The sequence below is a fragment of the Scyliorhinus torazame genome, chromosome 29 (assembly GCF_047496885.1).
Source record: "Scyliorhinus torazame isolate Kashiwa2021f chromosome 29, sScyTor2.1, whole genome shotgun sequence".
Classification (NCBI taxonomy): Eukaryota; Metazoa; Chordata; class Chondrichthyes; order Carcharhiniformes; family Scyliorhinidae; genus Scyliorhinus; species Scyliorhinus torazame.
Window position 1 is genome coordinate 13,535,396 of NC_092735.1, and position 17,965 is coordinate 13,553,360.

The following is a 17,965-nucleotide window of genomic DNA, read 5'->3' on the forward strand; positions in this document are numbered from 1 at the left end:
ATGACTTTGCCGGGCGGCGCATGCGCGGGAGCGTCAGCGGCCGCTCACGGCATCCCCGCGCATGCGCAGTGGAGGGGGTCTCTTCCGCCTCCGCTATAGTGGAGACCATGGCGAAGGGGGAAAGAATAGAGTGCCCCCACGGCACAGGCCTGCCCGCGGATCGGTGGGCCCCGATCGCGGGCCAGGCCACCATGGGGGCACCCCCCGGGGCCAGATCGCCCCGCGCCCCCCCCGGGACCCCGGAGCCCGCCCGCGCTGCCGTCCCCCGCCGTCCCAAAGGTGGTTCAATCCACGCCGGCTGGCATGGGTCGACACCGGCGGGACTTCGGCCCATCGCGGACCGGAGAATCGCCGGGGGATTCCCGCCGACCGGCGCGGCGCGATTCCCGCCCCCGCCGAATATCTGGTGGCGGAGAATGCGTGACACGGCGGGGGCGGGATTCACGCCGGCCCCCGGCGATTCTCCGACCCGGTGGGGGGGGTCGGAGAATGGCGCCCCTGGTACGGGAATTGAACCCGCGCTGCTGGCCTTGTTCTGCATCACAAACCAGCTGTCTAGCCCACTGAGCTAAACCAGCGAACAGACCCTGAATTGTGGAGTCCAAAAGGTGATGGATTTGAAAAAGAAAATGTCACTTCACAACGTCAACATTTAAAGTAACATTTTTAATGTCGAGAAATACCTCAAAGGGCTTCAAAGAGGCGTCATTGAAATCAAGAGATGGCCAAGGAATTAGATTTGAGAAGGAGAGGTGGTGGGATGTGGGTAAGGGGGCTCATTTAGAGCAGTGTTCTTCAAATTTTTTTCATTTATTTTACTCTTTTAAAAAAACATTTTTGTACAAGTTCGGGGGGGGGTTTATTTGATAAAATTTTACAGGAAAAAAATGCAGAACGTTGGACAGATGGAGACTCCATACTTTCCGACACCGGACGGCTTCACCTTCATCCAACAGGTTCCATTGGAGGAGCGTGTACGAGGGCCAAAGGGACCCAAAACCATTTCCTCCATTTTTGTCAGCAGCAAACAGGGTAAGAGAAAATGGTGGGTCGCGAAGGTCGGCCGGCGTGGGTCGCGAAGGTCGCCGGCGTGGGTCGCGAAGGTCGGCCGGCGTGGGTCGCGAAAGTCGGCCGGGTTGGGTCGCGAAGGTTGGCCGGTTGGTAAAAATGGGTCCCCGGAAAAAAAGTTTGAAGAACACTGATTTAGAGAGGGCGTGTGGGAGTGTACAGGCAGCTAAAAAAAACAGCAGTGGGAGATAAATGTGTGAACGAGTGCGTGTGCGCGCTCTGTGTACTTGTGTGAACGTGCAAGTCTGTCTGCCTGTACATGTATGATATGGTATATCTGTGGTCAACTGAATTTTGTGAAGGAAGACTCTGGATGCGATGGGTTACAAAGTGAAACATGTCTGCCCCGGGGAATCTGTCAGCCCGGCACAGAGGTGGGCAGTCACTTTCGGAGATGCAGTTCTCGTGTCGGAATACCAGGGTATGTTGGGGAAACAGTCTGAGATGCCCACTGGCTACATTGCAGAGGCTCGCTCACTGGTGGGGACCAGGATCTCCGGGGTTTCCATTCCCCCCCCCACGTCTCGTGAGATCCGTCTTCAGAAATCCTCGTAAACCTCGTCATTAGCCTCAGCCCCAACCTCCTGCGAAAGAATAAAAAGTTATTGAGAGCACGCTGCTACTGCAATTAGGGAGGGGCGATAGACTAAAGTTAGCGTTTGATTCTCTGCCTGAGAGCTCCCTGGGGCCAAGACACCCTGCGGACGGGAAGGATCCAGTCAAGCAGCAAATCAATTCTGGATCTGGGCGGGGTGAGCAGTTCCCAGTCAGAGAGCAAGTGTGCGGCTCAAAGCTTGTCTCAGTCTCTCTGTACTGGCCAGGGTTGGGGCGCAGGGGCGGGGGGGAGCCAGCAAAAAATCCCTCTATTCTGTCCCAAACAGACCACCTAGACAGACACACCCACTGGACAGTGTGACCACCCAGACAGACACATCCACTGGACAGTGTGACCACCTAGACAGACACATCCACTGGACAGTGTGACCACCCAGACAGACACATCCACTGGACAGTGTGATCACCCAGACAGACACATCCACTGGACAGTGTGACCACCCAGACACACCCACTGGACAGTGTGACCACCCAGACAGACTCATCCACTGGACAGTGTGACCACCCAGACAGACACATCCACTGGACAGTGTGACCACCCAGACAGACTCATCCACTGGACAGTGTGACCACCCAGACAGACACATCCACTGGACAGTGTGACCACCCAGACACACCCACTGGACAGTGTGACCACCCAGACAGATACACCCACTGGACAGTGTGGCCACCCAGACAGACACATCCACTGGACAGTGTGACCACCCAGACAGATACATCCGCTGGACAGTGTGACCACCCAGACAGACACACCCACTGGACAGTGAGGCCACCCAGACAGATACATCCACTGGACAGTGTGACCACCCAGACAGACACATCCACTGGACAGTGTGACCACCCAGACAGACACAACCACTGGACAGTGTGACCACCCAGACAGACACACCCACTGGACAGTGAGGCCACCCAGACAGATACATCCACTGGACAGTGTGACCACCCAGACAGACACACCCACTGGACAGTGTGACCACCCAGACAGACACATCCACTGGACAGTGTGACCACCCAGACAGACACATCCACTGGACAGTGTGACCACCCAGACAGACACATCCACTGGACAGTGTGACCACCCAGACAGACACACCCACTGGACAGTGTGACCACCCAGACAGACACATCGACTGGACAGTGTGACCACCCAGACACACCCACTGGACAGTGTGACCGCCTAGACAGACTCATCCACTGGACAGTGTGACCACCCAGACAGACACACCCACTGGACAGTGTGACCACCCAGACACATCCACGGGCCCCTGGGTCTGAAGATGATGAGTCGGCCTCGTATTGTGGCTCTAGGCTCACCGTGATTCAACCCTACACCGGGACCTCTTTTCTGCAAACAAGTGGAATCAAAGTTTCAAGCCTTGCACCTTTTAAAATTACCCGTGGACTAGGGAAGCCAAATATATCCCACTGCTATCTCCATGGCTACGTCTTAGCCAATCAGTGTCAACTTGCCAACCAATCAGCACTCTTCTTTCCTGTGGCACAAACTATCGTGATGCTTTGAAATTTGGCATTCTTTCTTTGTCCTGTAAGGTGAGAATCCTCAGCAACGCGCCTCACGTTTCAACTATATTCAAGGTTTAAAAGGTTAGACGCACCTTTGATGTTTCATTGCTCCCAGAACAATTGTGGGTGCTGGTCCTGTCACTGTTGAGGGTGCTGTACACCGCCGATTGCTGGTGTGTCTGGAGAGACTGCAGGAAGAAAACACATTCTATGATGTCACGTTTCTACAAGTCCTGACGTCAGGGGACCCGCCGCACACAACTCCACCCTGCACCAATGGAGCTCCGCAGTGAAGCTTCCAGTGGGGTCCTGTGGCTCCCGTCCGCTCTGGTGGTGGAATTGAGGGAGTGACACAGTCAGGCATGTGTCCTGCTACTGGTCTGAAGCCCAAAGCCAGCCAGCACTATTACAGGAGAATTGAGCTGGGAAAAGGGGTCAGGGAGTGAGTAAACATTCGGAACAAGAAACATTGGGATCTCAGGTGATATTATTATTTGACGGGAAAGTCCCAGAATGGAACCTCACTCAAAAGACTAGATTTTACTACTTTTAGAAAATGTGGATAAAAGAGTCGCAGGACGGCCAATTCGCTTTTAACAGCAGAAAAAATACATTTATTAAACATGAAAAGTTTGACAATAACACAAGACTCCTTCACTCTCACCTCTCATTTTTTCTTTTTAAATTTAGAGTACCTAATAATCTTTTATCCAATTAAGGGGCAATTTAGCGTGGTCAATCCACCTACCCTGCACATCTTTGGGTTGTGGGGGTGAAACCCACGCAGACACGGGGAGAATGTGCAAACTCCACACGGGCAGTGACCTAGGGCCGATATTCGAACTGGGGGTCCTCAGCATCGCAGTCCCAGTGCTAACCACTGCGCCATGTGCCACCCTCACTCCCGCCTACCTTCACAAAGATTTCCAGGATAACGCAGGTTGCAAATCATGGCTGGGATTTTCCGTCCCGGGACGCCCGGATCGTGTTCCCCGGATGGGACGGAGAATCAGACGTCGAGGGAAAATCAGGATCCTCGAAGGAGAACAGCTCTGACCTGCCTTTGGTTTCCACAGATCCATTGGTAGCTTTCTAGTTGTGGCCTGTGATTGACAGCTTCTACAAACCATCTGCAGCTTTGTTTCATCTCCCTTCATGGTTCAGTAGCCTAAGTGGGGAAACCCCAATGTTCACCAACACTGACCACATCAAAGAGAGGTAAGTGCTGTGCAATCACACGCTTGAGGGATTGGAATGCACTGAGTGCTTGGAATGCACTTACCACTCTTTGATGTGGTCAATGTTTGTCAACATTGGGTTTCGCCATTTAGGCTGTTCTCTTTGGAGGAATGGACACATGGAGCTTCAAGGTAAGTGTTACAGCTGTAATTATTCGCACTGCCCCTGTCCGGACTGCCATCTAGCTTCCAGATGGGGGCCTCGTTTCTGGGAGGGGGTTCCGTGTGTGTGTGGGGGGGGGGAGTCTGTGGGGGTGGGAGGGGTCCAAGATGCAGTCCTGTGGGGGGTCTCCCTATTACACGGGTCCCTGAGCAGCTGGAGGGTTGGGACCCCGTACTTGCGGGTAGGGGGGGCACCCAGGTAATCCGGTGTGGGGGGGGGGCTTCTATGCGGTGTGGGAGAGGGGGGTTTATGGCTGATATGTGGTGTGGGGGGCAGCCAGCTGCAGAACTTGCAATTGGGTCGTCTGTTTAATATGGCAGCCCGATAACGGGATTTAATCCCCTGTATTACAGGCCATGCATACATTTGCCTGGCAAGGAATACGGAATTGCTTGCTGGTTGGCCCTCTCTGAGGGATCGTAAATTGGTTGCAGTTCACCTCACAGCGCCAGGGAACTGGGTTCAATTCCGGAGTTTGCACGTTGTTATAACCTGCCTACTTACCATTGGCTGGGGACTAATGACAATCCCACAATCCTGTGGGAGTATGAGCTTCCCCAATGAGGGGGGCGGAGAAACCATGAGTAAACTCCTAGTATAAATAAAGCTGGCCAGTTTGGAACCAGCAGGAAGGAGTGTGCAGCAAGGGAAGTTGCTGTTGCTGTTATATACATATATATGTTATTGTAAATAAATGTTATTACTTTGTATCCTTAAAACTCGTGCTGGATTCTTTGTGACCCTCACAAAACACGTTCTCTCCGTGTCTGCTTGAGTTTCCTCCGGTATCCTCTCACAGTCCAACGATATGCAGGATAGGCGGATAAACCATGCTAAATTGCCACAAAGTGTCCAAACGATCTGACACACACCCCGGGGTCCCCCCTGTAAATACTGACACACTCCCTGGGGTCCCCCCTGTAAATACTGACACACTCCCCGGGAACCCCCTGTAAATATTGACACACTCCACGGGGATCCCCTGCAAATACTGACACACTCCCCGGGGACCCCTGTAAATACTGACACACTCCCCGGGAACCCCCTGTAAATATTGACACATTCCCCGGGGACCCCCGGTAAATACTGACACACTCCCCGGGGACCCCCGGGAAATATTGACACACACCCCGGGGACCCCTGTAAATACTGACACACTCCCCGGGGACCCCTGTAAATACTGACACACTCCCCGGGGACCCCCTGTAAATCCTGACACACTCCCCGGGACCCCCTTGTAAATACTCACACACTCTCCGGGGCCCCCCTGTAAATACTGACACACTCCCCGGGGACCCCCTGTAAATACTGAAACACTCCCCGGGGACCCCCTGCAAATACTGACACACTCCCCGGGGACCCCTGTAAATACTGACACACTCCCCGGGAACCCCCTGTAAATATTGACACACTCCCCGGGGACGCCCGGTAAATACTGACACACTCCCCGGGGACCCCCGGGAAATATTGACACACACCCCGGGTACCCCCTGTAAATACTGACACACTCCCCGGGGACCCCTGTAAATACTGACACACTCCCCGGGGACTCCTGTAAATACTGACACACTCCCCGGGGACCCCCTGTAAATACTGACACACTCCCCGGAGACCCCTGTAAATACTGACACACTCCCCGGGGACCCCCTGTAAACACTGACACACTCCCCGGGAACCCCCTGTAAATACTGACACACTCCCCGGGGAACTCCTGTAAATACTGAAACACTCCCCGTGACCCCCTGTAAATACTGACACACTACCCGAGAGCCCCTGGAAATATTGACCCACTCCCCGGGGACCCCCTGTAAATACTGACACACTCCCCGGGGACTCCCTGTAAATACTGACACACTCCCTGGGGAACCCTGTAAATACTGACACACTCCCCGGGGAACCCTGTAAATACTGACACACTCCCCGGGGACCCCCTGTAAATACTGACACACTCCCCGGGGTCCCCCTGTAAATACTGACACACTCCCCGGGGACCCCCCTGTAAATACAGACACACTCCCCGGGGAACCCTGTAAATACAGACACACTCCCCGGGGACCCCCCTGTAAATACTGACACACTCCCCGGGACCCCCTGTAAATACTGGCACACTCCCCGGGGCCCTCTGTAAATACAGAGACATTCCCGAGAAACCCCCTGTAAATACTGACACACTCCCCAGGACCCCCTGTAAATACTGACACACTCCCCGAGGACCCCCTATAAATACTGACACACTCCCAGGGGAACCCCTGTAAATACTGACACACTCCCTGGGGAACCCCTGTAAATACTGACACACTCCCCGGGGAACCCCTGTAAATACTGTCGCTCACTGAGACCCCCTGTAAATACTGACACACACCCCGGGACCCCCTATCAATACTGACACACGCCCCGGGGCACCCCTGTAAATACTGACACACTCCCCGGACACTCTATGTAAATACTGACAGATTCCCCGGGGACCCCCTATTATTGCTGGCACAGTCCCCGGGGAACCCCTGTAAATACTGTGGCTCCCTGAGACTCCCTGTAAATACTGACACACTCCCCAGGACCCCCTGTAAACACTGACACACTCCCCGGGGCCCCCCTGTAAATACTGACACAATCCCCGGGGACCCCCTGTAAATACTGACACACTCCCCGGGGCTCTCTGTAAATACTGACACACTCCCCGGGACCCCCTGTAAATACTGACAAACTCCCCGGGGACCCCCTGTAAATACTGACACACTCCACGGGGACCCCCTGTAAATACTGACACACTCCCCGGGGACTCCCTGTAAATACTGTCACACTCCCTGGGGCCCCCCTGTAAATACTGACACACTCCCCGGGGACTCCCTGTAAATACTGACACACTCCCCGGGACACCCTGTAAATACTGACACACTCCCCGGGGCCCTCTGTAAATACTGACACACTCCCCGGGGCTCTCTGTAAATACTGACACACTCCCCGGGGACTCCCTGTAAATACTGTCACACTCCCTAGGGGCCCCCCTGTAAATACTGACACACTCCCCAGGACCCCCTGTAAATACTGACACACGCCCCGGGACACCCTGTAAATACTGACACACTCCCCGGGGCTCTCTGTAAATACTGACACACTCCCCGGGACACCCTGTAAATACTGACACACTCCCCGGGGCCCTCTGTAAATACTGACACACTCCCCGGGGCCCTCTGTAAATACTGACACACTCCCCGGGACACCCTGTAAATACTGACACACTCCCCGGGGCTCTCTGCAAATACTGACACACTCCCCGGGGACACCCTGTAAATACTGACACACTCCCCGGGGACACCCTATAAATACTGACACACTCCCCGGGGACCCCCTATAAATACTGACACACTCCCCGGGACCCCCTGTAAATACTGACACACTCCCCGGGGACCCCCTATAAATACTGACACACTCCCCAGGACCCCCTGTAAATACTGACACACTCCCCGGGGACCCCCTATAAATACTGACACACTTCCCGGGACCCCCTGTAAATACTGACACACTCCCCGGGGACTCCCTGTAAATACTGACACACTCCCCAGGACCCCCTGTAAATACTGACACACTGCCCGGGGACCCCCTGTAAATACTGACACACTCCCCGGGGACTCCCTGTAAATACTGACACACTCCCCAGGACCCCCTGTAAATACTGACACACTCCCCCGGACCCCCTGTAAATACTGACACACTCCCCGGGAACCCCCTGTAAATACTGACACACTCCCCAGGACCCCCTGTAAATAATGACACACTCCCCGGGGCCCTCTGTAAATACTGACACACTCCCCAGGACCCCTTGCAAATACTGACACACTCCCCGGGGCTCTCTGTAAATACTGACACACTCCCCGGGGACTCCCTGTAAATACTGACACACTCCCCGGGGCTCTCTGTAAATACAGACACACTCCCCGGGGCCCTCTGTAAATACTGACACACTCCCCGGGGCTCTCTGTAAATACTGACACACTCCCCGGGGACTACCTGTAAATACTGTCACACTCCCTAGGGGCCCCCCTGTAAATACTGACACACTCCCCAGGACCCCCTGTAAATACTGACACACTCCCCGGGACACCCTGTAAATACTGACACACTCCCTGGGGCCCTCGGTAAATACTGACACACTCCCCGGGGCCCTCTGTAAATACTGACACACTCCCCGGGACACCCTGTAAATACTGACACACTCCCCGGGGCTCTCTGCAAATACTGGCACGCTCCCCAGGACGCCCTGTAAATACTGACACACTCCCCGGGGACCCCCTGTAAATACTGACACACTCCCCAGGACCCCCTGTAAATACAGACACACTCCCCGGGGACTCCCTGTAAATGCTGACACACTCCCCGGGGACTCCCTGTAAATACTGGCACACTCCCCAGGACCCCCTGTAAATACTGACACACTCCCCGGGGACCTCCTGTAAATACTGACACACTCCCCAGGACCCCCTGTAAATACAGACACACTCCCCGGGGACTCCCTGTAAATGCTGACACACTCCCCGGGGACTCCCTGTAAATACTGGCACACTCCCCAGGACCCCCTGTAAATACAGACACACTCCCCGGGGACTCCCTGTAAATGCTGACACACTCCCCAGGACCCCCTGTAAATACTGACACACTCCCCGGGGCCCCTGTAAATACTGACACACTCCCCAGGACCCCCTGTAAATACTGACACACTCCCCGGGGACCCCCTATAAATACTGACACACTCCCCGGGGCCCCTGTAAATACTGACACACTCCCCGGGGCCCCTGTAAATACTGGCACACTCCCCGGGGACTCCCTGTAAATACTGGCACACTCCCCGGGGACTCCCTGTAAATACTGACACACTCCCCAGGACCCCCTGTAAATACTGACACACTCCCTGGGGCTCTCTGTAAATACTGGCACACTCCCCAGGACCCCCTGTAAATACTGACACACTCCCCGGGGCTCTCTGTAAATACTGACACACTCCCCGGGGCTCTCTGTAAATACTGACACACTCCCCGGGGACTCCCTGTAAATACTGACACACTCCCCAAGACCCCCTGTAAATACTGACACACTCCCCGGGGCTCTCTGAAAATACTGACACACTCCCCGGGGGCCCCTGTAAATACTGACACACTCCCCGGGGCCCTCTGTAAATACTGACACACTCCCCAGGACCCCCTGTAAATACTGACACACTCCCCGGGGCCCTCTGTAAATACTGACACACTCCCTGGGGACCCCCTGTAAATACTGACAGACTCTCCGGGGACCCTGTGTAAATACTGTCACACACCCCGGGGACTCCCTGTAAATACTGACACACTCCCCGGGGCCCCCTGTAAATACTGACAGACTCTCCGGGGACCCCCTGTAAATACTGACAGACTCTCCGGGGACCCTGTGTAAATACTGTCACACACCCCGGGGACCCCATGTTAATACTGACACACTCCCGGGGACCCCCTGTAAATACTGACACACTCCCCGGGGACCCTCTGTAAATACTGACACACTCCCCAGGACCCCCTGTAAATACTGACACACTCCCCGGGGACCCCCGGTAAATATTGACACACTCCCCGGGGACCCTCTGTAAATACTGACACACTCCCCGGGAACCCCCTGTAAATACTGACACACTCCCCGGGGCCCCCCTGTAAATACTGACACAATCCCCGGGGACCCCCTGTAAATACTGACACACTCCCCGGCACCCTGTAAATACTGACAAACTCCCCGGGGCTCTCTGTAAATACTGACACACTCCCCGGGACCCCCTGTAAATACTGACAATCTCCCCGGGGACCCCCTGTAAATACTGACACACTCCACGGGGACCCCCTGTAAATACTGACACACTCCCCGGGGACTCCCTGTAAATACTGTCACACTCCCCGGGGCCCCCCTGTAAATACTGACACACTCCCCAGGGACTCCCTGTAAATACTGACACACTCCCCGGGACACCCTGTAAATACTGACACACTCCCCGGGACCCTCTGTAAATACTGACATACTACCCGGGGCTCTCTGTAAATACTGACACACTCCCCGGGGACTCCCTGTAAATACTGTCACACTCCCTAGGGGCCCCCATGTAAATACTGACACACTCCCCAGGACCCCCTGTAAATACTGACACACGCCCCGGGACACCCTGTAAATACTGACACACTCCCCGGGGCTCTCTGTAAATACTGACACACTCCCCGGGACACCCTGTAAATACTGACACACTCCCCGGGGCCCTCTGTAAATACTGACACACTCCCCGGGGCCCTCTGTAAATACTGACACACTCCCCGGGACACCCTGTAAATACTGACACACTCCCCGGGGCTCTCTGCAAATACTGACACACTCCCCGGGGACTCCCTGTAAATACTGACACACTCCCCGGGGACACCCTATAAATACTGACACACTCCCCGGGGACCCCCTATAAATACTGACACACTCCCCGGGACCCCCTGTAAATACTGACACACTCCCCGGGGACCCCCTATAAATACTGACACACTCCCCAGGACCCCCTGTAAATACTGACACACTCCCCGGGGACCCCCTATAAATACTGACACACTTCCCGGGACCCCCTGTAAATACTGACACACTCCCCGGGGACTCCCTGTAAATACTGACACACTCCCCAGGACCCCCTGTAAATACTGACACACTGCCCGGGGACCCCCTGTAAATACTGACACACTCCCCGGGGACTCCCTGTAAATACTGACACACTCCCCAGGACCCCCTGTAAATACTGACACACTCCCCCGGACCCCCTGTAAATACTGACACACTCCCCGGGAACCCCCTGTAAATACTGACACACTCCCCAGGACCCCCTGTAAATAATGACACACTCCCCGGGGCCCTCTGTAAATACTGACACACTCCCCAGGACCCCTTGCAAATACTGACACACTCCCCGGGGCTCTCTGTAAATACTGACACACTCCCCGGGGACTCCCTGTAAATACTGACACACTCCCCGGGGCTCTCTGTAAATACAGACACACTCCCCGGGGCCCTCTGTAAATACTGACACACTCCCCGGGGCTCTCTGTAAATACTGACACACTCCCCGGGGACTACCTGTAAATACTGTCACACTCCCTAGGGGCCCCCCTGTAAATACTGACACACTCCCCAGGACCCCCTGTAAATACTGACACACTCCCCGGGACACCCTGTAAATACTGACACACTCCCCGGGGCCCTCAGTAAATACTGACACACTCCCCGGGGCCCTCTGTAAATACTGACACACTCCCCGGGACACCCTGTAAATACTGACACACTCCCCGGGGCTCTCTGCAAATACTGGCACACTCCCCAGGACCCCCTGTAAATACTGACACACTCCCCGGGGACCCCCTGTAAATACTGACACACTCCCCAGGACCCCCTGTAAATACAGACACACTCCCCGGGGACTCCCTGTAAATGCTGACACACTCCCCGGGGACTCCCTGTAAATACTGGCACACTCCCCAGGACCCCCTGTAAATACTGACACACTCCCCGGGGACCTCCTGTAAATACTGACACACTCCCCAGGACCCCCTGTAAATACAGACACACTCCCCGGGGACTCCCTGTAAATGCTGACACACTCCCCGGGGACTCCCTGTAAATACTGGCACACTCCCCAGGACCCCCTGTAAATACAGACACACTCCCCGGGGACTCCCTGTAAATGCTGACACACTCCCCAGGACCCCCTGTAAATACTGACACACTCCCCGGGGCCCCTGTAAATACTGACACACTCCCCAGGACCCCCTGTAAATACTGACACACTCCCCGGGGACCCCCTATAAATACTGACACACTCCCCGGGGCCCCTGTAAATACTGACACACTCCCCGGGGCCCCTGTAAATACTGGCACACTCCCCGGGGACTCCCTGTAAATACTGGCACACTCCCCGGGGACTCCCTGTAAATACTGACACACTCCCCAGGACCCCCTGTAAATACTGACACACTCCCTGGGGCTCTCTGTAAATACTGACACACGCCCCGGGGCTCTCTGTAAATACTGACACACTCCCCGGGGACTCCCTGTAAATACTGACACACTCCCCGGGGCCCCTGTAAATACTGGCACACTCCCCAGGACCCCCTGTAAATACTGACACACTCCCCGGGGCTCTCTGTAAATACTGACACACTCCCCGGGGCTCTCTGTAAATACTGACACACTCCCCGGGGACTCCCTGTAAATACTGACACACTCCCCAAGACCCCCTGTAAATACTGACACACTCCCTGGGGCTCTCTGAAAATACTGACACACTCCCCGGGGGCCCCTGTAAATACTGACACACTCCCCGGGGCCCTCTGTAAATACTGACACACTCCCCAGGACCCCCTGTAAATACTGACACACTCCCCGGGGCCCTCTGTAAATACTGACACACTCCCTGGGGACCCCCTGTAAATACTGACAGACTCTCCGGGGACCCTGTGTAAATACTGTCACACACCCCGGGGACTCCCTGTAAATACTGACAGACTCCCCGGGGCCCCCCTGTAAATACTGACAGACTCTCCGGGGACCCCCTGTAAATACTGACAGACTCTCCGGGGACCCTGTGTAAATACTGTCACACACCCCGGGGACCCCATGTTAATACTGACACACTCCCGGGGACCCCCTGTAAATACTGACACACTCCCCGGGGACCCTCTGTAAATACTGACACACTCCCCAGGACCCCCTGTAAATACTGACACACTCCCCGGGGACCCCCGGTAAATATTGACACACTCCCCGGGGACCCTCTGTAAATACTGACACACTCCCCGGGAACCCCCTGTAAATACTGACACACTCCCCGGGGCCCCCCTGTAAATACTGACACAATCCCCGGGGACCCCCTGTAAATACTGACACACTCCCCGGCACCCTGTAAATACTGACAAACTCCCCGGGGCTCTCTGTAAATACTGACACACTCCCCGGGACCCCCTGTAAATACTGACAATCTCCCCGGGGACCCCCTGTAAATACTGACACACTCCACGGGGACCCCCTGTAAATACTGACACACTCCCCGGGGACTCCCTGTAAATACTGTCACACTCCCCGGGGCCCCCCTGTAAATACTGACACACTCCCCAGGGACTCCCTGTAAATACTGACACACTCCCCGGGACACCCTGTAAATACTGACACACTCCCCGGGACCCTCTGTAAATACTGACACACTACCCGGGGCTCTCTGTAAATACTGACACACTCCCCGGGGACTCCCTGTAAATACTGTCACACTCCCTAGGGGCCCCCATGTAAATACTGACACACTCCCCAGGACCCCCTGTAAATACTGACACACGCCCCGGGACACCCTGTAAATACTGACACACTCCCCGGGGCTCTCTGTAAATACTGACACACTCCCCGGGACACCCTGTAAATACTGACACACTCCCCGGGGCCCTCTGTAAATACTGACACACTTCCCGGGGCCCTCTGTAAATACTGACACACTCCCCGGGACACCCTGTAAATACTGACACACTCCCCGGGGCTCTCTGTAAATACTGACACACTCCCCGGGACACCCTGTAAATACTGACACACTCCCCGGGGCTCTCTGCAAATACTGACACACTCCCCGGGGACTCCCTGTAAATACTGACACACTCCCCGGGGCCCCTGTAAATACTGACACACTCCCCGGGGACCCCCTATAAATACTGACACACTCCCCGGGGACCCCCTATAAATACTGACACACTCCCCGGGGACCCCCTATAAATACTGACACACTCCCCAGGACCCCCTGTAAATACTGACACACTCCCCGGGGACCCCCTATAAATACTGACACACTTCCCGGGACCCCCTGTAAATACTGACACACTCCCCGGTGCCCTCTGTAAATACTGACACATCCCCGGACACTCTCGTGTAAATACTGACACACTCCCCGGGGCCCTCTGTAAATACTGACACACTCCCCGGACACTCTCGTGTAAATACTGACACACTCCCCGGGGCCCTCTGTAAATACTGACACACTCCCCAGGACCCCCTGTAAATACTGACACACTCCCCGGGGACCCCCTATAAATACTGACACACTCCCCGGGGCCCCTGTAAATACTGGCACACTCCCCGGGGCCCCCCTGTAAATACTGACAGACTCTCCGGGGACCCTGTGTAAATACTGACACACTCCCCAGGACCCCCTGTAAATACTGACACACTCCCCGGGGACCCCCTGTAAATACTGACACACTCCCCGGGGACTCCCTGTAAATACTGACACACTCCCCAGGACCCCTTGCAAATACTGACACACTCCCCGGGGCTCTCTGTAAATACTGACACACTCCCCGGGGACTCCCTGTAAATACTGACACACTCCCCGGGGCTCTCTGTAAATACAGACACACTCCCCGGGACCACCTGTAAATACTGACACACTCCCTGGGGCTCTCTGTAAATACTGACACACTCCCCGGGGACTCCCTTTAAATACTGACACACTCCCCGGGGCCCCTGTAAATACTGACACACTCCCCGGACACTCTCGTGTAAATACTGACACACTCCCCGGGGCCCTCTGTAAATACTGACACACTCCCTGGACACTCTCGTGTAAATACTGACACACTCCCCGGGGCCCTCTGTAAATACTGACACACTCCCAAGGAACCCCCTGTAAATACTGACACACTCCCCAGGACCCCCTGTAAATACTGACACACTCCCCGGGGACCCCCTATAAATACTGACACACTCCCCGGGGCCCCTGTAAATACTGGCACACTCCCCAGGACCCCCTGTAAATACTGACACACTCCCCGGGGCTCTCTGTAAATACTGACACACTCCCCGGGGACTCCCTGTAAATACTGACACACTCCCCGGGGACTCCCTGTAAATACTGACACACTCCCCGGGGCCCCCCTGTAAATACTGACAGACTCTCCGGGGACCCTGTGTAAATACTGACACACTCCCCGGGACCCCCTGTAAATACTGACACACTCCCCGGGGACTCCCTGTAAATACTGTCACACTCCCCGGGGACCCTCTGTAAATACAGACACACTCCCCGGGGACTCCCTGTAAATACTGACGCACTCCCCGGGGACCCTCTGTAAATACTGACACACTCCCCGGGGAACCCTGTAAATACTGACACACTCCCCGGGGCCCCCCTGTAAATACTGACACACTCCCCGGGGACTCCCTGTAAATACTGACACACTCCCCGGGGAACCCTTTAAATACTGACACATTCCCCGGGGACTCCCTGTAAATACTGACACACTCCCGGGGACACCCTGTAAATGCTGACACACTCCCCGGGGCCCCCCTGTAAATACTGACACACTCCCCGGGGACTCCCTGTAAATACTGACACACTCCCCGGGGACTCCCTGTAAATACTGACACACTCCCCGGGGACTCCCTGTAAATACTGACACACTCCCCGGGGAACCCTGTAAATACTGACACACTCCCCGGGGACCCCCTATAAATACTGACACACTCCCCGGGGAACCCTGTAAATACTGACACACTCCCCGGGGACTCCCTGTAAATGCTGACACACTCCCCGGGGACTCCCTGTAAATACTGACACACTCCCCGGGGACTCCCTGTAAATACTGACACACTCCCCGGGGAACCCTGTAAATACTGACACACTCACCGGGGACCCCCTATAAATACAGACCCACTCGCCAGGACCCCCTATAAATACAGACACGCTCCCCAAGACCCCCTGTAAATGCTGACACCCCATCCCCAGCCCCCCCTGTAAATACTGGCACATTCCCTGGGGACCCCCGATAAGTCTGGAGTGAACGGAATTGAGATTAAACAATGCAGACAGCTGGTAGTGTGTGTAAGCTGTCAATCACAGCCCAGTAAAATCAATTGCACATTGATAAGAATAAATGTCTTATAGATCAAAGATTTGAGGGGGTTTAAACCCAGCTGATGTGATTTTCTCTTTCTGGGAAATTACAGGTGGTGCTTCCTCTACCTGAGCCGGGTGTTGTTCAGGTGAGTTTAAAGCAGTGTCTCTGTCTGGACTGCTCTCCAGCTTCCCGTAGGGATCTCTGTAAAGAGGGGCTTCTAGGCAGGGGTCTCTGGTAGGGGGGGCGGGGTGGGGGGTGTCTGATGGGGTGGGGTGGGCAGAATTTGCACTCTGCGGGGGGTGGGGGGGGGGGGAGGGGAGAGCGGAGCCCTCCAATGGATTTTGGGCGCAACTCCCTTCCCGTGTTACCCCGCTGGCCCACCACAAGATCCACTGCGCCAGGCCCACACTGGCAAGAACCTGCACCAACTCTCGGGCACCTGAATCCCAGCCCGGAGGATCGGAGATTCACACAGAGTTCGGGAGTCTGGTTGCCAGCCCGTTAATCGGATCCAAATCGGCCATTTTGGCCCAATTGGATCCTCCCGCTGACGCGGGGCGCGAACCTCGATAGCGCCCCCAGTGGGGAACCGGAGAATGGGCCAATCCCGTTTTCTTTTTGACAACGCCGGATTGTCCACGGCGGGAGCTCCGCTCCCGTCGGCAGGTGGCAGGGAATTCAGCCCAATATCTCAATGCCGGGTCGGAGAATGGCCGTGGGCCGTCGTGAGTTCCGCCGCCCGCCGAATTCTCCGAATGGTGAAAAGTCGGCGGGGCGTCGATCGCGCCGCACGCCCCGGAGAATGGCACGGGTGGGCGCGAGGCGATGGATTTTGGGCCTGTCGATATGCTCCTGTCCGGATGGGCCGAAGTCCCGCCGACGTGATGACGGGTCACGTCGGCGTAAATCAAACCACCTTTCAATCCGCGTCAACCTGTGCTCACGGTTCACGCCGACCAGCGTGCAGGTGGGTGACAGCCTGGGGGGGTGGCCGCTGGGCAGGCGATGGCGTGGCCGCAGTCTGAATGTGTGGGGGAGAGGTGTGTGTAGGGTTGTGTGTGTGTGCGGCGGGGGGGGGGGGAGTTTAGAGTGGGGTGGGCTCCAGGGGAGTGCCGGGAGGGGGATGAGTGCCGGGGGCAGGAGGATGACTGCCGGGGAGGGGGACGGGGGTCCATGCCGGGGGGGGGGGGGGGGTCCGTGCCGGGGAGGGACGCGGGGGCGGTCCGTGCCGGGGAGGGGGGCGTGCGAGGGTAAGTGAGTTGGTCCACCTGGCCAGGTGCCAGCCTCCAACTGTCGGACCCATGCGGTCCATGCCACCTGGCTGGGGGGGGGGGGGGGGGGGGAGGGGGTATGGGCAATGATGACATGTCCTCGTTCTCCCCCCCCCCCCCCCCCCCCCCCCCCCCAGGCCGTCATGTTTTCCGATCATCCAGCAATGTTGGCCGCCG

At 56.1% G+C, this 17,965-nt stretch overlaps 1 protein-coding gene across 2 annotated transcripts in view; it reads right to left on the reverse strand.

Moving 5' to 3' along the window:
* Nucleotides 1–647: 647 nt before the first annotated feature.
* The window catches only part of LOC140403730 (uncharacterized), a 95,068-nt gene continuing 77,750 nt past the window's right edge, over nt 648–17,965 (reverse strand). For both annotated transcript variants that reach the window (XM_072491893.1, XM_072491892.1), the window contains exons 6-7: nt 3,300–3,395; nt 648–1,652 (exon numbers count right to left, since the gene is read on the reverse strand). In XM_072491893.1, the coding sequence (XP_072347994.1) occupies nt 1,608–1,652; nt 3,300–3,395 (141 nt within the window). In that variant the 3' untranslated portion in view covers nt 648–1,607. The remainder of the gene's footprint in view (nt 1,653–3,299; nt 3,396–17,965) is intronic.